At 46.7% G+C, this 22,693-nt stretch overlaps 12 protein-coding genes across 12 annotated transcripts; 5 read left to right on the top strand and 7 right to left on the bottom strand.

The window, feature by feature from the left end:
- The first annotated feature begins 1,594 nt into the window (after nucleotides 1-1,594).
- K441DRAFT_653778 (uncharacterized protein) lies at nucleotides 1,595-3,784 on the top strand. Its single transcript, XM_067647583.1, has one exon. The coding sequence runs from the start codon at nucleotides 1,864-1,866 to the stop codon at nucleotides 3,466-3,468; it is 1,605 nt and encodes a 534-aa protein (XP_067508056.1). The 5' UTR covers nucleotides 1,595-1,863; the 3' UTR covers nucleotides 3,469-3,784.
- Nucleotides 3,785-4,076: 292 nt separating this feature from the next.
- Nucleotides 4,077-5,449, bottom strand: K441DRAFT_445555 (uncharacterized protein; the record flags this gene model as incomplete). Its single annotated transcript, XM_067641680.1, has 3 exons — nucleotides 4,077-4,235; nucleotides 4,292-4,953; nucleotides 4,996-5,449. Coding segments are annotated over 3 exons (1,275 nt in total), but the record flags the coding sequence as incomplete, so codon positions are not given.
- Nucleotides 5,450-6,017: 568 nt separating this feature from the next.
- K441DRAFT_736124 (uncharacterized protein) lies at nucleotides 6,018-7,170 on the bottom strand (the record flags this gene model as incomplete). Its single annotated transcript, XM_067654308.1, has 3 exons — nucleotides 6,018-6,748; nucleotides 6,817-7,038; nucleotides 7,070-7,170. Coding segments are annotated over 3 exons (576 nt in total), but the record flags the coding sequence as incomplete, so codon positions are not given.
- A 596-nt stretch (nucleotides 7,171-7,766) lies between these two features.
- On the bottom strand, nucleotides 7,767-9,208 carry K441DRAFT_542446 (NAD(P)-binding protein; the record flags this gene model as incomplete). Its single annotated transcript, XM_067642694.1, has 5 exons — nucleotides 7,767-8,318; nucleotides 8,384-8,454; nucleotides 8,507-8,671; nucleotides 8,754-8,839; nucleotides 8,916-9,208. The coding sequence occupies 5 exons, from the start codon at nucleotides 9,206-9,208 to the stop codon at nucleotides 7,767-7,769; spliced, it is 1,167 nt and encodes a 388-aa protein (XP_067508053.1).
- A 227-nt stretch (nucleotides 9,209-9,435) lies between these two features.
- On the top strand, nucleotides 9,436-10,619 carry K441DRAFT_703172 (uncharacterized protein). Its single transcript, XM_067653456.1, has 2 exons — nucleotides 9,436-9,767; nucleotides 9,821-10,619. Exons 1-2 carry the CDS (start codon nucleotides 9,476-9,478, stop codon nucleotides 10,537-10,539), a joined length of 1,011 nt encoding a protein of 336 aa, XP_067508052.1. The 5' UTR covers nucleotides 9,436-9,475; the 3' UTR covers nucleotides 10,540-10,619.
- Nucleotides 10,620-10,966: 347 nt separating this feature from the next.
- Nucleotides 10,967-12,411, top strand: K441DRAFT_628656 (uncharacterized protein). The gene is made up of 2 exons (XM_067646206.1): nucleotides 10,967-11,969; nucleotides 12,033-12,411. The coding sequence occupies exons 1-2, from the start codon at nucleotides 11,227-11,229 to the stop codon at nucleotides 12,037-12,039; spliced, it is 750 nt and encodes a 249-aa protein (XP_067508051.1). The 5' UTR covers nucleotides 10,967-11,226; the 3' UTR covers nucleotides 12,040-12,411.
- Nucleotides 12,412-12,523: 112 nt separating this feature from the next.
- Nucleotides 12,524-15,839, top strand: K441DRAFT_603555 (glycoside hydrolase family 63 protein). Its single transcript, XM_067645308.1, has 7 exons — nucleotides 12,524-12,782; nucleotides 12,899-13,369; nucleotides 13,477-13,634; nucleotides 13,683-13,728; nucleotides 13,780-14,158; nucleotides 14,209-15,112; nucleotides 15,185-15,839. The coding sequence occupies exons 1-7, from the start codon at nucleotides 12,542-12,544 to the stop codon at nucleotides 15,431-15,433; spliced, it is 2,448 nt and encodes an 815-aa protein (XP_067508050.1). The 5' UTR covers nucleotides 12,524-12,541; the 3' UTR covers nucleotides 15,434-15,839.
- Nucleotides 15,840-16,544: 705 nt separating this feature from the next.
- On the bottom strand, nucleotides 16,545-16,796 carry K441DRAFT_464753 (ankyrin; the record flags this gene model as incomplete). The annotated part of the gene is made up of 1 exon (XM_067641806.1): nucleotides 16,545-16,796. A coding segment is annotated over one exon (252 nt), but the record flags the coding sequence as incomplete, so codon positions are not given.
- A 162-nt stretch (nucleotides 16,797-16,958) lies between these two features.
- On the bottom strand, nucleotides 16,959-17,123 carry K441DRAFT_428230 (uncharacterized protein; the record flags this gene model as incomplete). The annotated part of the gene is made up of 1 exon (XM_067641605.1): nucleotides 16,959-17,123. A coding segment is annotated over one exon (165 nt), but the record flags the coding sequence as incomplete, so codon positions are not given.
- Nucleotides 17,124-17,195: 72 nt separating this feature from the next.
- Nucleotides 17,196-17,549, bottom strand: K441DRAFT_497650 (putative ankyrin repeat protein; the record flags this gene model as incomplete). The annotated part of the gene is made up of 1 exon (XM_067642002.1): nucleotides 17,196-17,549. A coding segment is annotated over one exon (354 nt), but the record flags the coding sequence as incomplete, so codon positions are not given.
- A 1,107-nt stretch (nucleotides 17,550-18,656) lies between these two features.
- K441DRAFT_543101 (uncharacterized protein) lies at nucleotides 18,657-19,076 on the bottom strand (the record flags this gene model as incomplete). Its single annotated transcript, XM_067642720.1, has 2 exons — nucleotides 18,657-18,858; nucleotides 18,919-19,076. Coding segments are annotated over 2 exons (360 nt in total), but the record flags the coding sequence as incomplete, so codon positions are not given.
- A 1,539-nt stretch (nucleotides 19,077-20,615) lies between these two features.
- Nucleotides 20,616-20,819, top strand: K441DRAFT_543256 (uncharacterized protein; the record flags this gene model as incomplete). Its single annotated transcript, XM_067642727.1, has 1 exon — nucleotides 20,616-20,819. A coding segment is annotated over one exon (204 nt), but the record flags the coding sequence as incomplete, so codon positions are not given.
- Nucleotides 20,820-22,693: the final 1,874 nt, after the last annotated feature.

Below are 22,693 nucleotides of genomic sequence, written 5' to 3'. Positions count from 1 at the left end.
AAGAAATACTGTAAGTTAATCACTGTCGAACGGACAAGTCACTCATAAGAACTCTGTCGATTGAAGCTGGCTCTAGAAGCTCTCTATATACATAGGGTAGGGAGCAAAGGACTGACGACAACGCTGACGACGATATGTAACTGTTACTCAATTGCCACCAGGCCGATATTGCCACTCAATCGGTAATAGGTAATAGAAATAGGCAGTAAGACATACGATGGCAAGAGATAGGGTGGTGAGTCATAAGATGGTACCTGACAGTGACCTCGACGGTCGGCAATCACGCTGTTGGTAGTAGTAGACATGTAAAAGAGGGTCGCCCATTTTACAACTCATTTCGTCTATCATTCTTGTCGAACGGACTCGTGTGTTTGATTGATCTACGAAATAGAAGAGACTATATATACATGGTGCAGGTGCAGGCAACAGGAACAGGTAACAGGCAATTGAGACAACCCGTCTCAGGTCGAAAATTCCCGAAGAATTTTTTTACTCGATAGAGGAGGAACTCTAGTTTTCATCTTTACAGTTTCCTGTTTACCTTTTCGATCGAAAATTTGAGACATAAACTTCCTATATTAAGCGCCCAATCTCCCTAGAAGTTTCGAGGTGATTTACTGGCATTCAATATCTCAGATTGAAATTCAGACTCATGACTAAAGTTTTACCGGAGTGCCTTTGTCGTTTGTATACACAAAGGAGATAGGTGTTGACTGGACAATTCAGAATGAGAACTCTGTCTATTCAAGCTGGCTCTAGGAGCCCTTTTATATATATGAGGTAGGCGTAGGCCACAAGAACAGGGTGATAGGCAACAAGAACAGGGTGGTAGGCAACAGGGTGGTAAGACATAGGGTGGTAAGCAAACTTGATCTTGGTCAATAATAGGTGGTTGGGTAAGCATGTGCGTATGATGCGTTGTCGATCGGGGTGTGGTTACTGTCGGCTTACAGCTACGGACACCGAACGCCTAGCTCGGGGTACCAGTGACCCACCCACCTCATGTATATATAAGGGCTCCTAGAGCAACCTTGAAGAGACAGATTTCTCATTCTTCATTTCCCAATCGACATGCGTACACTTGCAAAGAATGTCACGCACAAATAAATCCACATAGTCTGACAATTAACAGAGATGGAAAGGAGTGAGAAGTACATATGCTCAAGCATAATACCGACAATGTAGCTTAGTTACAGTTGTCCATATTACAAGTCCGATCCAAGTTGCGTATCAAGATGAACGCGAGGATGGAGGGAGTGAACAGGAGGAAATTCAAGACTTTACACTAAAGTAACATATTTTTTGAAAGCTATGCTACTTCGTTTGATTTTATCGCCACAACAGTATCGCAAAGATCTAAGAGAGGCATGGGAGGTTCTGCTAGCATGTCTGGCTGAGACAGAATCCAGTCTATTATAAAGGCAGGCGGAGTCATTAGTTGAATAACCCACCTGGTCACTTCGCGACCGAACACGTGAACAAAGTCAGTCGAGAATCACAGACTGCGAGCTCCCGACCTACAGCTAAGACGAATGACAGGCTGCCTCGGAGCTGCTTGGAGATCGAACAGTTTCGACTGGCTCGCTTCGTCTTATCCTGTCTGCCTGGTNCATGCTAGCCACTTCTTTCTCCTCTTTCGAAATTACAATAACAATAGCCATTCGCAATCATCGGTGTTGCCTTAAACTACGAACTCACTAGTATATAATTCACATTTTCTTCCCCACTTAGATAACCTTCTAATTCTTCCCCCACCCCATCCTCTCTTTCTTTACCTCCACTTCAACCCCATTCCCGAGTTTCTGACGTGTCCAACCACTGCACGTCCACTTCAGGTCGTATATCATTCTACCATTAAACGTAATGCCTACAGCCAACCTCATGGCGCCCCGCAAAGCTCCTTCTCGGCGTGGAGGTCAATCGAAGCATCCCGCTCAGGTCATCTTAGCTGCTTTAAAAGCAAACTCGACCGCTTCTGCAAGTAATATTTCAGAAGCTACCCAAAGAACCACTCGCTCTGGTCGCACTCTTCGTCAGAACAGACCATTTGGCTACGTTCAAGAGGACGAGGAGCCAAAAATCGCTTTAGCTCTTGGTGCAAAGCGCAAGCGCGAGGCACCTGTGGAAGCTGAAGGCCGGAAGAAGCAGAAGACAGCTACTGAGGGCAGAGAGACGCGTACTACAGTTTCAGCCCAAGTCAACATCTCGCTGGCCTCTCCAATTACATCACGTGAACCAAGTGCCGAGCGGCAGCTGACAACAATCAGCGGGGCACGCAAAGTGTCTTCGGAAGCTGCTACGGTACTACTCAGCACTTCGACCAATGGGGCAAGTCCTTCTAAGCGGGCAAATCCTAAGCTCACTCGTAGACAGCCTGCTCAGGACCCCTCAGCTCTTCAACCTTCCATGATCATGGCTCGGACAGCTGGGGAGAAACCAGCTCAGGACGTGCCAGTCCTGCATACCTCAGCTACACCGCTAATTGCTCAGGCCACTCACATAGCACCATCGAAGCAAGCAGGCGATGTCTCAGCGGTCGAATTGCACAAGTCTCCCGCGCCGGCTGCTACCTCTTCTGATGGCCCCGCTCAGGGCCACACTGTCTCCAATCGTGAGTTCTTAGTAGTCCCTGATACCACTGGAATCCGTGGTCAGAGCTACTACCAAGAAGGCTCCGTGAGCCGAAGAAGCTCCGGATCCCGCACCAGTATCCGTGGGTCCAACGTGGCCAACAAAGGGGAACAGTGGCGTCGATCGCAAGAGCGTGAGCGCAGGAGAGCCCAGAACAAGCGGGCAATGGCAGTGAACGACGAGGCGATCCAGCAGCTCCGCGAGAAGAGGGTACGAAGGGAGATACAGGAGCTCCAAGAGAACGGCAGCCGAAGAGAGTTTCAATCTCGTACGTCGGCTTCTCTTACGCCCGCGGCCACCAGCCAAGGAATTCCCCAGCAGCGTGCTGAGAAAAGCCTGTCTGCCTCACCGGATCACGGCCAGCCGACTACTGTTGTTAGAAACAGTGAGAAGAGGGACAGCGTCGTAATGACCACTGAGAAACGTATTCCGAAGGAACTGGTGCCAGATGAAGCCTCTCCCGAAGAACGCAGATCACTGGACCCGGCCATCATCCAGGCCGCAGCCTCGATCGGAGTAGACATGGTCAGCGTCGCTGCCTACCTCGAAAAGGCGGAAAAGTTAATTCTAGACGCTCGTCTTATCCCCGCTACACCCACTAACATGCCCATGACAAAAGACGAGCTAGCACTGCTAGCTCGCAACGAGGCGCGAAAAGCAACAATCCTGGAGGAGGCTAGGGTGATTGTTGGGGAAGGCAAGATGCTGATGCCGAAGTTGAAGGATGCCTCACAGTACCCGATGGCAAGTAAGCCCGTGGTGGGTAACATCGTGGATTACTGGAAGGTCCTGGAGCGACACGCCAGCGACTTGAGGAAGGTGGGGCTGTGGGACTAGTGGAGGATAGTTAGGAGGCAGGGAAATTGCTATAAGTGTTCTGTTTCTTCGTTTAGTTTGATTTGTTACACTTGTATTATAGCGAAAACAGCAAGACCACACACTAGGAAAGCATACATATAGGAGCGAGCTTCCATCAATGAGGCAAAATAGCAAAGCATTTTCACTCTCCAAGACTACACAATAGCTTTTCTTCTAATTCCTGAGATACTGGTGAGCCCAGTGTTTCTTGGAGAATAATTCCGGATCCGCATATCATCAGATTTAGAGACAGACTATGATTTCAAGTTACTAGTCCGAAAATTGACTAATTATTTACGAAGACAAGATTATAACAACTGAAGTGATTGCACAGAAGCAGAATGTCTCACGGCAATTGATTGAGTATGGTCACGATATTTACGGTATTACCTGGTTAACTTGTGACAAAATGCATAAAGTTTCGTGCTACGAAAGCAAATGGTGCGTATTGTTAGTTCACAAAGAATCTACCCTGCCTCCCGGACCCCGCGCCGGACACCAGGGGAATTGACACCTCCTGCTTCCACACTCTTAACATTAGTGAAGGGACTTTTCTGCGTATTTTCCGACTCTGTATTCAAGAAACCCTTGCTGCGATTGTTTGGCGTAGCTATAGTACCTGTAGGCTCTTCATTTGGGATTACCTCCGCGAGCGGGTCGGTGCAAAAGATGGCGAGCAGTTTATCTACTGTATCGCGCAGTCGATCCGGCTGGTTTTGGAGCGGAGTCTTGGAAACATGATTTCTCTATTATAGACCATTAGAAAGATTGACACGACTAGAGTAATATAGGAACGACAAACCAGTGCAAGCATAGCTCCCTTGAAGGTTTGATGGTATATCAACTTATACTCCTCATCCTTGGCAGCGTCCTCAGCTGCCTGTTCCTCAGAGATATGATCATTGCCATCATGGAATAATGCAACGGAGCCACGGCGTGATTTCGTCTTCCTCCGTTGTTGCAGCCCATACATTCGCATGCCGGCCATAACGACTCGAGAAAGCGCTTCTTTGTTCCGTGACTCAACTGTTGGCTCTTCTGGTGCAGCAGAAATATCAGCCATTCGAGAAAGGGAAGACCGTTTCATAGTATCGCTAAGCAGTCCTTTTCTACTCAAAGGCCGAATTTCTGACGACACACTTGGGGAACGGGAGAGTGGTGGTACAGCTATTTGTGTAGCTTGAGCAGCATTTCTCGGATTTGGTAATTCTGCAGCAAGGCCTGTTTTGCCATCAATAGATAACGATTTACGATGGGCAGATGTGGGTCTAGGGTTATCAACCCTTGAAGCCGCAGCTGCGACGCTTTCTCCGCCCTTCCATTTAGCTTTTCTACGACGCTCTGTAGCTTCGTCAAATATAATATCACATCTTTTTCTTTTATTAAGTCCAGGCGATGGAGCCTGTTGCACAGAGGGTGATGATAGGAATTGGGCCTCGGTTTCCTTCATCGGAGCAGCCAAATCTCGGAGACATGGGGAAAGCGGTGGTGTGGTAGTAGCCGAACATCTGGATAAGAGATTCGACGATAATGGCAGAGCATGAACTCGAAGTTCAGGACCATCTGCTAATGCAGCACGGGATGGATTGGGCGAGGACGTCGGAGGAGTGGGTAATCCGACACGCGACTGAGGGGTAACAGTACCATAAAATAGGATCTCTGTCACCCTTGGAGAGCTGTCAACTGCATTCTCGCCGGCAACTTGTACAAGGATGCCAGTCGGGGATTGTAATCTTGCTATTGTGCACCATTGGTATGCTGCAGCATCCTCACACTCGGCTGTGGCGCATGAGCTTCCCCCAAGAACTGAGCTGAACCATTCTTCTGTCGCTCTAGATGTTGTCCACACATCGAGGCTGGGACCTGCCGCTAGATAAAGAGGTATCCGAGCTGTTTCGACTACTGAGAGGAAGCGTAGAGAGGAAGGCGGTAGTGCGAGGGGGTAGGCATTTTGTGACGCGGAGATTGAGATATCTACGCAATGTGTTAGGGGTAGGGCCATAGGCATGACGAACACTTGCCTGTGATCTGAGTATCATTTGGTAAACAAATAGCCCCTGTCCAGATATCCATTGTGGTGGTTTGTTGACGGTGGCAGAGCCTAGTGACGTTGGGGGCCCCTCGGACGCGACTGAAGAGGTGGGGCGCGCGCTGTCACGTGTGCACGTGGAAATTTCGCCTTTCTTGTCTCTCTTCTAAGATTGGCACCATGTAGCGCTGACATTAATCTAAGATAAGGTGAGTAATCACTTGCAGCCTCTAGATCTGATGCAGCAAAAAGAAAATATGTATTCTTTCTGCCAACCTCGGGCATCCTAATGTATATTCGGGGTCATGACAGCCCGATTTCTAATTCGTCAAGAGGCACGTCTATCCGAAGCCCAACCATCTAATACAAGTGTGTCTCTGAAAGAAAAATCCTTTGGCAAGAGTGAATCAAAGACCTACTCCTGACTGCTACTGAATGCACGGTAGAGAGGCATTATATCCTGCAAACATATCTGAGAAGAACCGGGTATCCATACTTGAGAGAATTGGGCAATTCAAGCTCGCGAAGAGCGGAGGCAGCTCTTGAATTAAGTTCATGGCTGTTGTATTGTAGTTGATATAATAACCCTTGAGCCACTCTGGACAAAGCAATGATCAATGATCCACCAATAAGTCCAAGACACGACAAATTGTTTCCATCCAGCAGATTTTGGAGAGTTTAGGTACCGTTTGTTTCCTCAGTGATTACGGACTGATGCATGTTACCCCGTTGGTGTTTCCTCCAATCGCATACTTGTTGAGGAGGTCGGGATACTGTTGGATAGCAGCAAGAAGGTCAACGTTTGCTTTCTCGATGGTGTACGTGTCATCGATTGGACGACGATACCAAATGTGTGGAATCCTCTCCCAACCTTTATTCTGCAGGTTTGTTTTGTCAATCATAGTGCGGATTGTGCGAGCTTCTTGTTCCCAGGAATGAAGGGAGTGGCGCCAAAGAATGACATCAGCGTATCTCTGTCAAGCCTGCCCTCTGGGTGCTCGGCACTCCGATTTTGCCATGAGCGTGAAGATAAAGTTGTAGGTGACCCCTGTGAGCAGCAGTCCATCAAATGGTGACAGGAAGAACAGAGCGTTCTGCATGATACTGTCGTGAACTCGCTGTGCTCGATGGTCTGCGAGAATTGCTAGGTTGTAGTTGACTTGATCGTCGGGAATGCCGCTCTGGCGATTGTACAAGTCCATGAAAGGAGGAAGGGACATATTGAGGCATCTCCGTGGACACTGTGATAATCTGGTATTAAGACAGGTTTAATGAATCAGAGAAGAAGCTATTTTTACCTTCGGTACTTATCCTCGCGTGTGGGAGAAACATCAGACTCGAAACTATCATGCATGATGTCTAGGCCACCAGGCACAACCATTTCAGGGATTTTCGGGTCCAAAGGAGCAACGGCGGAGTTTGGAGCTTGGCCGATAGACATGTGGATAAGATCACCGGAAACTGAAATTACAGTACCATACACAGCTCCGAGGGAAGCTATGTCATTGCCAATCTGAAGACTACTGCAGTCAGTAAGACCACTTTGGGGACGAACCATCTATGGAGGCATTGATCAATTGGTCAATAGTGGCAACTCCATTGTGAGGGATGAAGTTACTAGGGTAGTTAGCTAAGTATGATTTTGGGCATGGGAATTGTCTCACTGATTGGCTAGCGAGTTTAGACCTAGTCGTCATGACCAGGAGGCGCGAAGGCATGATCGCTTGTGACATCGTCCCGCTAAGTCGCAGGACCAAAGATAGTTGCTACAGCTTGGCTCAGAAGGAGCTAGCTGATAGCAGCGATGATCTGAGGAAGAGTAATAGCCTTCATGGTGATTATCGGAATTGAGTTGAATGCTATCAGATTCAGATCTGGAAGGTGGGCTTGAATTTGAAAGGACAGAGGGTAGTATGTGTGAGGAAGGTAGGTTGAGGTACAAGAGGAGGGCTCGGTGGCTGCCGGCAGTCTGCTATAAAATTTCCGGACTGTGCCTAATATGTGAATGAGGGCCCAGAAACGTGGCAGTACGACCAGGTGCCTGGGTAAGCAGTCGGGTGAGTGGAGGCACCCTGTACCTAGCTAAATGGTCACCTGCTGAGTCTTCTTCTCAATTTCCACTTTTTGGAAGAAGTACTGCCGTGGCAGATCTTTAATCGACGGTCAAGAGTACGCTAACAAAACCTCACATGTGCTTATTTCTAATGCTCACGACGTAGGAAAGTCTAAGAGCCGCATAGCCTGGTCTTCAATTTTGTTCAGCAGTCTCACCGACTTCATCCTCTTTCCCAATATCTACTGCACCACTAACTTCAATGAAGTCCTCCAACTCCTCGCTAACCGTCTTTAGTTTCTCCTTCACGCTTGCTACGCCCTCGAAGCCCACAATATGTCTCGCAGGAGGGTTGTCATGCCCTCCAATAGCGGTAAGAGCATGCACAGTCTCTGCAATGAGCGCGTCTTTGACACTCTGCGACAATGGTGGATAGAGCGACGTAACTTGTGGAGAGCTTAGCAGGTCTCCTATAGATGGGTTCGGTAGCGTACTATCGCCGCTAGCGGGAGAAGTAGGACTTCCGGGAGAGGTCCCTTCCATTGGGCTTGAGGGGTTGTTGCTCATCTCGAGTTTGTCAAGTAATCCGGAGAGTATGTCTCGTGCAAGAGGAGCAGGGTTGACATCTGGCGAGTATTGTGGGAGAGGTGGTACAGAGGTAAGCCGGTTCGTGAGGACGTTGACTTCTATATTAGGTTGCATAATGGACGTTTTTATATTGAAGGGAGCGATTTCATAGGCAAGACTCTACAGTTAAGTGAGTAAAAATCTAAGATAAAGTGGAGAAAAACAGGAAAGAGCAGGAGCTTTACGTCGCAGTAGCCTTCAATTGCCCATTGGGAGGCGCAGTACATGCCTAGGCCAGGTGTTCCCAGATGGGCAGCTGAAAGCAATGTTAGCATAATCCCTCAGCTCGGAGCGGAGGCAAAACATACTTATTCCGGTTAACATGATAATATGCCCGTTTTTCATTTGCCGCATATTGGGTAGGGCAGCTTTTATTATGTTTACATTTGCGAAGAAATTGGTTTCGAATTGTTCTTGAACGAGGCTAAGACTTCGAGACGATTGCGCGAGCTCTTCAACGGTGCCAATAACAGCTGTGACCGAATGATGTTCCAAGTTAGCAAGCACTTTACGGTCCGACAACTAGCAGGAGCTGGTTCGAGGAGAAATTTGTACCTTCGGTCGTGCATCCTAGGAGAACGTCGACTCTTCCGAATGCCTCAACTGCCTCTGCGATAGCAGCCTGGCACTGTCCGACAATTCTGCTCATCGATAGTCAGCCTAGTACCTTCAACACTCATTTCCCTTCATGTTAACCACAAATATGTCGCACCTTACCTCCCGTCCAGTCCTACAACCCTTAATCTTTCCCTCCACCTTTCTGTCCCCTTTACCTCCTCCAGAAACTCACGAAACTCTTCACTGCGCTCATTGCGCTTCTCGAATTCCGATGGCAAAACACCTGCGACAATATAGTCACCATGATCTAAAACTTGGCGGGCTAAGGCAATCGCAATTGGAGAGGTGCCTGTTGTTAGAAACCAAACACGGGGAGCGTTGTGGGGTGGAAAGTGGGGAGAGCGAGGGCGGGAAGGTTTTGAGGGTGGGGCAGTGCTGGTAGGAGGGGTCATGGTAGAACAGGAAAGGAGACGCTGGACATCCTTCGGCGGTGGTCTGCCGGGCCCACTTGTACATTAGATGAGTGGTGATGGGGTCGTGGTGTTGAAGAGCCGATTATAGGGCTGATCCATACACGAGGACTTAAGAAAATGCCTAACGCCGGTTTAGCCACTTTGTGGCGTGTGCACGCGATTTCTCCGATTAGAGTCTGCATCACGAAAATGTGAAACCATGATAATGCATGGTTAGGAGTCTGGAACTTCAGCTTCGTGAAAACCATGACTCCGACACAGCTACAACATAGGCGTGCTCACAACTTACTTCTGATTTCGAAGCTCCTATATGGACGCGATGCGTCGCCGTTCACGTTGGTGATCGATTCACTAGAGCAGTCAGGAAAGCGTTTGATCAGAGAATTTATAAAGAGGGCGACTATTGCAAAGACTCGCGTCATTTATGTTTCTTTTGAAACACTAAAGATGCCTAGGGGTGTAGACGTTTTTATTCCGGCATCAAAGCAGAATCCACAGACGCTTCAAAAAGAAATATCTGCGGCGGAAATCAATACGAGTAAAGCTGTTCCTTACATATTATTAACTGCTTGTAAGCTAATATCTCTACAGAATGTCTACTCATCTTTGATTCACTAAACATGTTGACTTCAAATCCATCAGCGAATTTGCCAGCTTTTCTCTCGTCTTTAATATCACCTTCGATGTCATTGCTAGCAATGTATCATCAGGATGTTCCTCTATGTGTACCGCACGATTTAGCTCATAATCCACATCCTCTATCCCTGCTAAAATATCTTGCCACCGCAATTTTGACTCTACACTCATTTTCTCACGTGCTTGCTCAGAAGTCTGCTAGAGACCATAGCCTTGCCGAGCCAGTATTCGGTATTTCCGAAGAGATCGAGGGCGTAATCCAGGGATTGGGTAGTAATGAGCCCCGCGGTGTGGTGCTTGAGATGGAGTATAGGCGGAAGTCGGGGCGAGGGGTGCGAGAGTGGTTTTTTCTTCCATCAATAACGTCAACCAGCACCACCTCTTCGACTGCGGTACGGACGAAAGAGATAGCAATTCTTCTTGAAGACCATCCATTGTATCGACATGTGCTCGCAAATGGAACGGAAGAAGGAGGCGGGGGCAAAAGGGGCGAAGGCGAAGGCATGACTTCGACCTTTAATCTGGAGCTCACAGAAAAGCAGAGAAGGGACAGAGAGGGGGTGGTGCTGCCATACTTTGATGCACAGAGAGAAGACGGCGTAGGAGAGGGGGGTCGGATTCTATATGACATGGGCGAGGAGGATGACTTTGACGAAGAAGACGATGAAATTTGATAACTATACATGACTATTGGAATAACTAGTGGGAGCAGCGGTATCAAATCTGTAGCACCCTATGGATACTTCTTGAATGTGGTAGAACTCAAATATCACATGAAACTGAAATTGTTCTAATTCACCAAAAGCGGGTGCACATGGCAATTGCTTTATGGTTAATTTGATTCACTTACATATTGCCAAATCTAGTGACCAATCCAACTGTGACTCTGGCCCGAAACTCTACTCCACTATTGCGATTTACCTTCTTTTATGTTTCTTTTTCGGCAGACATAAATTAAGTTAGTTCGCTGTCGAGAATACTTTACACAGCCAATCACAGCAACTCTCATATTATATCGCTCCCAAAAATATTGCGCTCGTTACTACGGAACCATGCTCCGAAAACGAGCGATCAAGCTCGCGCCAGCCAGCATACAAGTCAGCCTTCAAGTAGCAACGCCTCCCGACGGATCCCTTGTTCCAAATGCACCGGAATTAAACCATCTGCCCTGCGAAGCTCCGGCAAGACCTCCCCGAGCTGTAATACGCAATATTATCGGCGAAGAATCTATCGCGCCACCCCCACGTGAACCGCCAGAAATTACCGTCGCTCAACTTGGAAAGCGCAAAGCATCGCCTCCTCGGCCTCCGGCATCGTCATTCCCACAGAAAGAGGCTCTGAGGCCGGCAGAGAAGATCGGGATGGCGGAACCGCTAGCAAAGCGCGCTCGTCGAACAGATAGCTCTGCCATGTGGGAGCAGACCGAGCGCCCACGACGCGATACACGCGACGGAACCCCCAGAACAGACCGTGAGCGCTCAGCTGCAGAGGATGGCAGGCGGGGAGACCGGGATAGGGATCGGAGGTACAGGTCACGATCACGAGATCGAAACGACCGTAAGAGGGAGAGGAGTAGGGAGCGGGATAGACCTACGGACAGGCGCGATGGGAGAGATGGAAGGGATAGACGATGGGAGAGGAGCTTGAGTCGTGATAGGAGGCGTGGGCGAAAAGATGATCTACGTGCTCGTTCGCGGTCGCCGTTAAGAGATGGAGGGCGAGATCGAGAGAGGGAACGGGATGGTATGCGCAACCGTTCTCCACCTCGTGGACCTCGCCGTGGGTCATCCCCAGCTCGAGGACGTAACGGTGTTGACAAGGCTCCTTCTAAACCTACCTCTTCACAACCATCATCGAAGACCCCTGCTCCCTCGAAATCATCCGCTGCTAAAGCGGATGGAATGGAGATCGACACGGCAGCGGGCACAGAGGACGAGCCGGAAGCTGCAATGCGAAAGATCATGGGCTTTGCAAGTTTCAGGTCAACAAAAAATACAAAAGTGCCAGGCAATGACAAGCTTTACGGGGTCAGGAAGGAGAAGCAGATGGAGGCTAGACAATACATGAATCGTACGGGTGGCTTCAATAGGCCGCTCAGCCCTTCGTAAGTTTCTCCATCGCTGATTTCTCAGTTTTAGCATAGACTAATATATTTGTTTGTTTGCAGTCACTAAGGTCTGCGGACTTCGGTGTTTACTAATGAGTGCCTCATATAATGGGATCACAGCAAGGCTATGACATACTAATTCGTTGCTCCAGAGTTTGAAGCGATGCAGAGGTCCGCATCGGTTCCACTATCTGCTTTGACCGCTACCGCCTTCCCGTGGTCCCTCACATCTGGAGAATCAGAGATTAGATTATAAAGCAGTGGAGGATGTGCAATGAGAATTCGGGTTTCGGCAGAATCCAAGGCTGTATAGTAGGAGGGTATGGATAGATAGCTGCCTTTACATAGGCTACAAGGAGACCCCACAACCAAAGGAACCGCCTTATATATGTTCAGTCTACTCTCCTGAATAATTGCATGGGCATTATACATTTTCTGGAAATGTCTTGGCATGGTGTTGACGCGCACCTCCGAAACGTGTTCTCTTGCCGCAGCTCCCCCATCTCCCCTTGAAATTTCCAAAATAGATTGGAAGCTCTCCTGGAGCTTCCAACGCCACCAATCTCACCATGGAGCTATTATCACAGTGGCAGATTCTTCTAACTTTGTTCCTTACCCTCTTGCCCCAGGCCGGGGCGGAGGTTGACGCCGCAACTGCCGTCGTGGAAATTGAGAAAGCTTCCAATGACAGTCTGCTATGGGGTCCGTACAGGCCAAACCTATACTTTGGTGTCCGACCGCGGATACCTAAGAGCTTACTGACGGGCTTGCTTTGGGCTAGAGTGGAGGACTTCCAAAGCGTACAACATGGTGCATTTTCCCACTGTTATTCATTTGACGGGAGTAGCCAACAATTCCTTGGAGGAGTTTTAAAGGCTTCTATGCGCTTAATTAGGCTGAATGAGTGGCTGACAATTTTTGTATAGATTTTAGGCATACCTGCGAACAGCACGAACTGGATGGGTATGGCTGGGATGAGTACGATATCCGCACCGGAGGCCGCCAAACAATTCATGACCCCTCGAACCGGATAGACTTGACAACTGAGTTTGTAAAGGTTCCTGGAGGACAGCACGGTGGGAATTGGGGTGTCAGGATCAAAGGGTCGCCACGGGATGATGCATCTCCAGATCTCAAAACTACCATCGTATGGTACGCCGCGCTCGAGGGCTTGGGAAGTTTGGAAGTTAAGAGTCAGGATGGAGATGATTTAGGAATTGAGGGGGATGTGAAGTTGGAAGGGCAGACAGTTGACCTAGGAGACTTTGATATAAGAATTACTGCGGGCGAGGGGGAGCATCCGCGACCCATGCATCCAAGCTATGCGGAGAAGCCCTTGGATAGGACAATCGTACACAGCTTCCAGTTACCTGAGGAGGCGCTTTGGCAGACTAAACGTGAGTTGTTCCTCCTAAACGTCCAAGAGCTTAGGCTTTTAAGGAAATGGGTGTGGTAAACGTAATTAACAGAGTGGATATTCACTAAAACGAAATGAGGTTTAAAGCTATTCTCTTCGCACATATGAAGAGTCAGATTGATACTTTATTGGGCAAGTATGGCGAGGATAATGCCCCGCCTCCAGCCCAGGTCTATACTATCTCGAATGAACCCGGACGGGGAAATCTCCATATGGTGCAAAAGGTTTTCGAAGGTGCTTTCGAGGTACTATCACCTAAGGATCCGGAGTTTTGCGAAGCTAACCGACAGCAGTTTGATATCCTTTTCTCATCTGGCTCATCTCCCAAACCTATGGCTTGTAAGGGATCACGTTGACGACGTCGAGAAGAACCACTAACACAGTCTCCAGCAGATGATCTGGGCCAACAGATTAAATCTGTGGCACAGAGCTTCTCAAGTCGGTTCTCAGATATTTTCAAGCCGAAATCACCTTTTTTAAAAGGGAGATATGAAGAATTCTCCAAGTCGCTGTTTTCGAATCTGATCGGTGGCATTGGATATTTCTACGGTGACTCTAGGGTCGACCGGTCATATGCCCCGGAGTATGAGGAAGATAATGAGGGCTTCTGGGAAGAAGCAGCTGAAGCCCGTGGAAGAAATCAAGCGCAGCTCGAAGGACCTTCAGAGTTATTCACGAGCATTCCTTCTAGGTCTTTCTTCCCAAGGGGCTTCTTATGGGATGAAGGGTTTCACTTACTTCCAATCATTGATTGGGATGTGGATTTAACGTAAGTCATCTATCTCCTGCAGTATATCTCTATGTTTGCTGACCGCAAAGCCTCGATATCGTCAAGAGCTGGTTTAGTCTTACGGACGAGGATGGTTGGATCGGCCGCGAGCAGATTCTCGGCGCCGAAGCCCGCAGCAAGGTCCCGCCGGAATTCCAAGTCCAGTACCCGCACTACGCCAACCCCCCAACCCTCTTCATGGTGCTTACAGCATTTCTGGACAAGCTGGATGACAATACCCAGACATATAGTTCATCTGAACAGAAGGCCCTCGGAAAAGAATATACAAGACACCTTTCTAATCGATCAGCCGCTCTCCAGTATCTCCGCACTCTCTATCCTCTTCTCAAACGCCACTACTTCTGGTTCCGCAAGACCCAATCAGGAGATATCAAATCGTACGACCGGGCAGCCTTCTCTACCAAAGAGGCATATCGTTGGCGCGGTCGTACACCCCAACATGTTCTAACTTCCGGCTTGGATGACTACCCTCGCGCACAACCACCACATCCTGGTGAGCTACATGTTGATTTAATTAGTTGGATGGGCCTGATGACGCGCTCACTGAAGCGCATCGCCGACGCTCTCGGCGAAGACGATGACAAAGCTGAGCTTGAGCGATACGAAACCGCTATCCTCCGCAACATTGATGACCTACATTGGGATGATAGGGCCAAAACTTACTGTGACGCCACCATTGACGATTACGAGGAGAGTGTGCATGTATGCCACAAAGGCTATATCTCAATTTTCCCATTCCTAGTTGGCTTGTTACCGGCGGATAGTCCCAAGCTAAATGCAGTACTGGATTTGATTGCAGATCCAGAGGAGCTGTGGAGTGAACATGGTTTGAGGAGCTTGAGCAAAAGTGATGAGTTTTATGGAACCGGGGAGAATTACTGGAGAGGCCCTATCTGGGTTAATATGAATTATCTGGCGGTAGTACAATTATTGGTATGTTCCATCTCTCCTTTGCCCGACTAACTATTTCATCTGTGTTGTGTTGGATAATACTAATTTAATTAGAACCTCGCACAAACCTCTGGCCCACATCAAAAGCGAGCGACTAAGATATACACCGAATTGCGCGAAAACATCGTGAATACAGTCTACGAGGCTTGGATAGAGACTGGTTTTGCATGGGAGCAGTATAACCCTGAAACCGGCAAAGGACAGCGCACGCAACATTTCACTGGATGGACGAGTCTAGTAGTGAATATTATGGCTATGCCAGATTTGGCGAATGGGAAAAGGAGAGTAAGAGATGAGTTGTAAAAAGCATGGATTTGGTGTATTAGAAGTGTCGATATACATAAATGGATGGCACTTTTCCTTTTATACGGTAAAGCATTACAGCAGAGTAAACTCCTTTGATCCATACTCTAGTAGCCCGAGTAGAGGCCCGTCCGCTACTGCAACGTTTCATCCAATCCCAATTCCAGCCAACCTTTAGTCTGATTGTTGCTAAGAATCAGAAATCTTGCGATTGCTTGCTGGGTTTCTTCTTTGCTAAGTAGGTATTCAAATCTCGTTTTAGTTCTCTTTTTTAAGAGAAGATTATAGGTAGCTTTTGTTTTCCCTTTTTTTCCTACGTCCTTCCTAAATAGGCAGGGGGAAGACGGAAAAGAAGAAGTAGATAAGAATTTATTATTACTTATCTCTGTATTTTTACCTTTAAGATGCTTTTATTTAGGCCTAGTAGGTCTTTATATCTTATAAAGGGGTTTCCTAGTTTTTTAGTAGATAATAACCTCCTTAAATCTCTTATCTCCTAGTCTTAAAAGGTAAAGTAGGTATACTAAGAGAAACCATTCTATCGTGGAGGTAGGAAAGTTAAATGCTATAATAGTAAGGGTAGGATAACTAAATGTCTTAGATTCTATAGCTAGTAAGATAGTAAGTTAGTAGTAAAGTTAAGAGAGTTACCGATTAGCTTCCTCTTATATACTAACTCCTTAGTACTCTATTTCTCCTTAGCTATATTTTAAACTGGATATAGATCTAGAGCTCCAAGAGTTAAATCAACCGTAGATCTACTCTAACCCACCAATTAGAAGGCCCAATCCAAATCCATATCGAAGCCGAATCCACATTGGAGCTCCAAATAGACCCCGCTCCAAGTAGATCACTAAGGCCAAACGAGTACGATCGATGGAGGGCGACTAGTAACAAAAATGCGGATTTTCAAGATCCACACTTGTATTCCTGTGCGCGATTTGGCGCGCAGGAATTGATTGGAGATAAAAAAAAATAAGGCCTGGCCTCTCAAGCTCCTTGTCCCTAGAGAGGTCCTGATTTCAGTATGGCATTTTTAGGAATCCACTAGCTGTTCGTAGGCGCCCAACCACGAATTCTTCAAACTTCCACTCCATTTCCCATTGTGTGTACCAAAGTATGCGCCTTGAGCATTCACATCGGCCCCTCTTTCGATTAGCATCTGTGCTGCACTCTCGTGGCCCTTCGCTATAGCCGCCTGCACCGCGTTGCTGTAGACACCGCCGGTGGCTTGAATATCCGCCCCCATTTCCAGTAACACTTCTATCACCTTCTCATGCCCATTTGCAGCTGCTAGGTGTAGCGCAGTCCCGTCATACTCCTCTTCCCTCGCCTCAATTTTTGCCCCATTCTCTAGGAGTAGCTTCACCGTTGTGTGACGGCCACTCTTAGCTGCCCAGTGTAGTGCCGTCATTCCTGCCTCTTCTCTCGCCTCAATTTTTGCCCCATTCTCTAGGAGTAGCTTCACCGTTGTGTGACGGCCACTCTTAGCTGCCCAGTGCAGTGCTGTCATTCCCGTCTCATCGGTTGTATTAATATTGGCACCGTTTTCTAGTGCCAGCCGAACCACAGAATCGTGTCCGTTTATTGCCGCTAGTACCAGCATTGTCCGGCCGTCCTCAGGCTGAGAATTCAGGTCGCTTCGATCTTTTTCTAGTAGCAGCCGCACCACTGCCTCGTGCCCGTACTTTAATGTCCAACGCCATTTTGCCATTGAATCTTCATCGTCCTTTTGAAGTCTGAGTCTGTTTTCGTTCACTTGCGTTATTCCTTTATCATCCAGATATACCGCAGCATGAAGTACTGTCAACCCGCCGTTGTCTTTCACTTTGAGGTTAGCCCCTTTGTTTATCAAAACTCGTACAACCGCTCTCTCTCTTGCAAACGCCGCGAAGAACAATGCCGTCCGGCCTTCTTCATCTTTAGCATCAAGGTTAGCCCCATTGTTTATTAGCAGCTCTACGATTTTTCTGTTACCGTTCAGCGCAGCTCCGTGTAGCGCAGTTAATTGATTGTTATCTTGAGCATTGACGTCAGATCCATATTTTAGGAGCAACCGTACCAGCCCCTCATGCCCTATCCGAGCAGCCTCGTGCAGTGGCGGCCTTCCCTCATTGTCGAGCGCCTCGAAATCAGCCCCTCTCTCTATTAGAAGCCGTGCGGTAGTGTCACTCCCCAGCAGCGCCACACAATGCAACGCCGTCCACTTATTTGTGTCGTGGGTGTGCACATCGGCACCGTAGTCTAATAGCACCCTTACTGCTTCTTCCTGGGCCAGAAGAGCAGCATCCTGCAACGCCGTTCCTCCATTGTCGTTTTGAGAATCAATGCTGGCGCCTTCATCAAGGAGGAGACGTAAGATTCTTCCGTGCCCTTCCCCAGCCGCGCAATGTAGTGCAGATCTTCCAAACTCTCCTTTAGCGTTAACGTCCGCCCCGTCTTTTATCAGGAGCCGCAGTACTGCCTCATGTCCTTTCTTGGCCGCCCAAATTAGAGTCTTCGCATTGTCAAAATCTTTTGACAAAATGTCGAGGTTGTTCTCGAGCAGAAGTTGGACTGCACTCGCATCTTCGGTGGTCTGGCTCAACGTAGCCAACTGATTAGATTCCGTCATGTTTATGCTAATCTCCGGGGTGATCCTAGCCATGATTTCTTCCTCCCGGATGGTGGGCGTAAAGTTCTCCCTTGTTCCGCCAAAGAGAGCTTCTAAACCACCGCCACCAGATGGAGTGGGTGGAGTATTGGTCTCGACTCCCGCTTGTAAGGAATTGATAGAAATGTCTGGTCCATAGCCACCATATTCATATGTCAAGCTGAACCTACCTACAGGTAATCCTGCATTGTTAAAGTCAGCTGGAGACGTGTTGTAAGCCCACTCAGGAAGTGGAGTATGGCTGAATGGGGTTATGGGTGGAGTTGGACTTGAACCAGCGATTCCCCACGCTGGCGGTGCTGATGAAACAAATGTGATGGCCTGGCCATCATGTGTATCCCAAGGAGGGCCGAGATGAGTAAATATGTTTGGGGTTAGTGTTGAGTTATGGTTCATAGCAGTAGTTCTAAGAGTTTCCAAGGGCTGACCGTAGGCCGGTGAAATGGAAGATGCTGAATTTTGAATAGTAGATCGTATGTTGGACATAGCATCTGGGGTTGAAGGGTCTCCTCCCGATGGTGTATAACAGATTATATCTGACGGGGTAGATGCTGAGGTTCGAGAAGGTGGTGCGTTGGCCGATAATCCTGTCCTTTTCATGTACCGTCTTATCTTCTGCGGCGGCACGACTCGATCTCGGAGTAAAAATTCACTTTCTTTGCCATCTATCTCCTTACGTTTCCGTTGCATCCGTATCACAGCTCTCATTTCGTTGTCCTTGACATTTTTCTCGAGACCCCAACGTTTTATCTGCGTTTTGTACTGCTTTGCTCTACATACGTCAGTCATTCTTCACACTACGATTTATCGGGTTGAGCATAGGGTCTTATACGTTGCACGAAATCCACAATCATTTTCCAAGATCGCCATCACTTCTCGAAGTTTCTTATTTTCCTGAGACCAGAGTCGTTGGATTGTCGCCCGATGCTCTTCCCAATCTTTAGCTGAGAGAGGATGACGTAGATTGTGGGTTATCGCCGGTGGAAGCATAGCGGAGTCATTGATGACCTGCTCCATCATTAAACAATTAGATTATTCTACGCAAGGTAGTTTTAATCACGGATAGCTGTTTAAGGGCATGGGAAATGTGGTGTGCGGATATTAAACGTAGAATACACCAGTCAACGGCGAGGTACGGAGGACGGCCTAGAAAGAAATTTCCCCTTCCTATTTAGGAAAAGCGCGGTTTTAGTGCCAAGACCCCACCAAAATATACTGATTTTTTGACTTCGAGCTTTGTAAAAGCAACTCTATGCCAACTTTTTAATAGAATCTACTCACTTAATTGCTTATAATATCCTCTACATACCTTTTACTATTTTCCCTACTGTTTTCAAGCCCAAAATGCCTTACTACGGCCTTATAACGAGGGCGCAGGCCGTAGTAATAAAGGCTTTAGGTACACCCCTAAAACCAATCACTTAAATTACTAGGATTAGCGGTAGGCACATCTGTAACCTAGTAAAAAAGGTAGTAGAGAATGGTTAGAACGCAAATTAGGTCCTCTTTAATAACTACCTTAAGGATAAGCCCCGCATAGGGCGTACTAAAAAGATTACCCCTAATATTAAGTAGAGAGTTGTTAACGCCATTATATACAATTATTACGGGCGTAAAAAAAGCAGTAAAAAAATCGCTCGCGAAATAGGTATCTCTACAGCGTCCATTTAAATTATACTTAAAAAGCACGGCTTTCGTAAAATAAAGCTAATAAGAAAGCCTAGATTAACTATAGCTATAAAAAATAAATAATATAGATTTGCACTAGCTTATTATTATTAAACGTTAGAAGATTAGAAGGCTATAATTTAGTTAGATAAGACAAGCGTTATTTTAGGCCACCGTTAAGGGGGCTATTAAGTATAGCGACGATCGAATGAGGCCTACGTACGTAGCTGCGTATGAAAGTGGTAGAAGGGGTACTTTAAGTTTATATTTTGGGGTTGCTTTATATATAACTTTAAAGGCCTTTACTACATTTAAAAGCCCTAAACAAAAAAGGAATTTAATGAATTAAAATCTATTATTAAGATCTAGAATTAAGCTTTAGAGCTAGAGGCATATAAGGCCTAAAAGAAGAATTAAGTAGCTAAAAGGAGTTTATAAGAACTACGTTATAAGAGGTAAATGGGCGGCGCCCCTACTAAATAGAAATTTACGGCGTTATATAGAGCTTTAACTTAATTAAATGGAGGTAGAATTAACTAGTAGCAATATTTAACGAATATTTTAATACTAAAACTTCTTCTATTTGCCTAAAGTCTTATATACTTAAATCCTAATACAATTATACAGGAAGATAAGGCTACTGCTTATATTATAAAAATTCACTAAACCTACTTTAACGCCTATGAGATTTAACGTCTTCTTTAGCCAGGTAATTCGCCTAATCTAAATATAATTAAGCCCTATTGGGGCTACCTAAAACGGATTACTACAAAAAGAGGCCTACTTACCTCCCGCGCAGCTATAGAGAAGGCTTAGCTTAGAGCTTAGCAAGATCTTAAGTAGTAGCGAATTCAGCAGTAGATTAAGAGGATACCTTACTATATTAAGAAGATTATAGAACTTAAAGAAGGCAATAATTATGAAGAGGGAGCGGACAAAAAGCAGCGAAGCCGGAAGCAGCTCTATAAGGAAGCCAATTATAAGCTCTCTATAATTGTTAAGGTGCTTAAAACGGGCTACGAGATATTACGTAATTACTATGGTCTACCTGACGCCTATCTATAATTCTTCCTACCTACGCAGAGCCGTAAGGAAATTAAGGAGATTACTGAGGAAGAGTGGCAAAAATTAGCTAATTTGGTTGTCCCAAATCGACGTTAAAACACTTAAGGCTCTAGCTTAATTGCAGATTGATAGCTCTATAACCAGAGACTCCAAAGAAACGATCGCAATTAGGTAATTAAACGGGTAGAGAGCTAGGCAGTGAGCCAAGAATAATAGAGGCAATTAAGGCCTTAAAAACCTCGAAAGCCTGTAGAATATAAGGTGCGGTGGAACAAGGTCAATTAGGTAAATGCTAGATACTAAAACACCACGTTTTGGAAGCTATATAGACAATATACTGGTATCAAAAGCTTTAATCAAGCTGATTGAGTTGATTTTGGTGGGGTCTTGGCACTAAAACCGCGCTTTTCCCAAATAGGAAGGGGAAATTTCTTTCTGGGCCGTCCTCCGTACAGGAAGTCGTTTACCTCAGAAGCTCAGACCAATAGTTACATATATATTTACCTCAGCGAGCTCAGACGTGATTTTTTAGCTAGCGTCGGAATAACCTACGCCGTCTTCCGAATTGCAAAATCACGTCTGAGAGCCTTTGGCGAGATTTGTTAAAATTATAACTAAAATCTGCTGAGCGGAGATTACGGATATCTAATTTATTTATTTATATAATGCATTATTATTACTAAAAGTTAATATAATATTTTCAAGACTTAGGGCTTTTAAATGGTATAAATTTTATAATACGGCTATTGCCTAGTCCTAACATTAATTTCGTTAAAGTTAAAAAACACGTTAAAATTATAACCATATATTATATCTTATTAAATAGTCTACTAATATTAATAAAACTATATAGATGTGTAGATATATACTACTTAAAGCTATTGCAATACCTAGGAGGTGCTATAGTTGGGTCCTTCCTTGAAAATATCCTCCCTTGGCCTAGAGTGCCTCTGCTACTACTAGGGGGTAAGCTTTGGGCAGAGCCTCGTGCAGAGCCCTAGTAGAGCTTCGTGTAGAGCTTCGTGCGGAGCTTCGTGCAAAGCTTCGTGCAAAGCTTCGTGCAGAGCTTTGTGCAAAGCTTCGTGTAGAGCTTCGTGCAGAGCTTCGTGCAAAGCTTCGTGCAGAGCTCCGTGCAGAGCTTCGTGCAGAGCTTCGTGTAGAGCTTAATGCAGAGCTTCGTGCAGAGCCACGTGCAGGCGTGCAGACGTTTGTACGGGCGATCAGTTGCAGAGACGTTTGTAGAGACGATTGTATGGGCAATTGATCAATTGATTGTAAGGGTGTTCGTACGGGCATTCGTACGGGCGATTGTAGAACCTTCCTAGTATATTAGTGCTGCGTGTTAGTAGAGCTTTGGAACTCTATATAGGGCTTCGAGCAGAGCCTCGAGCAGAGCCTCGAGCAGAGCTTTTACAGAGCTTCGTACGGAGCTTCGTGCAGAGCTTTGCAGAGCTTCGAGCAGAGCTTCGAGCAGAGCTTCGTGCGGGGCTTCGAGCGGAGCTTCGTGCAGAGCTTCGTGCGGAGCTCCGTGCAGAGCTTTTGCAGAGCTTTGGTAGAGCTCCGTGCAGGTCTCCCCCTGAGTTTCGTTCCGCAGAGCTCTCGCAAAGCTCCACAGCTCTACGTAGAGGGCTGGCGGCGTGGGCGTAAGCGTTCAGCGGTGCAGAGGTAGAATTAGGGCTTCTACAGCGACGAATTCCTCTCAACGTCGCGTGCGTATAAGGAGCTAAAGATCTCATAAATTATAGAGTAGGCTTTTCTCTATAATTTGGTATAATTTTTATATCAACAGGTATTGTGGGAGGGTAGATTAATTTCATTAAAGTTAGTGAGGTCTTCTCATATAAACTACTATGGTATCGGGCATAATTTTTGTA

This window comes from Cenococcum geophilum (genome assembly GCF_001692895.1).
Source record: "Cenococcum geophilum 1.58 unplaced genomic scaffold K441scaffold_6, whole genome shotgun sequence".
NCBI classification, from domain to species: Eukaryota; Fungi; Ascomycota; class Dothideomycetes; order Gloniales; family Gloniaceae; genus Cenococcum; species Cenococcum geophilum.
Note: the sequence above shows the minus strand (reverse complement) of the source record. Positions and strands in the feature narration are given on the sequence as shown.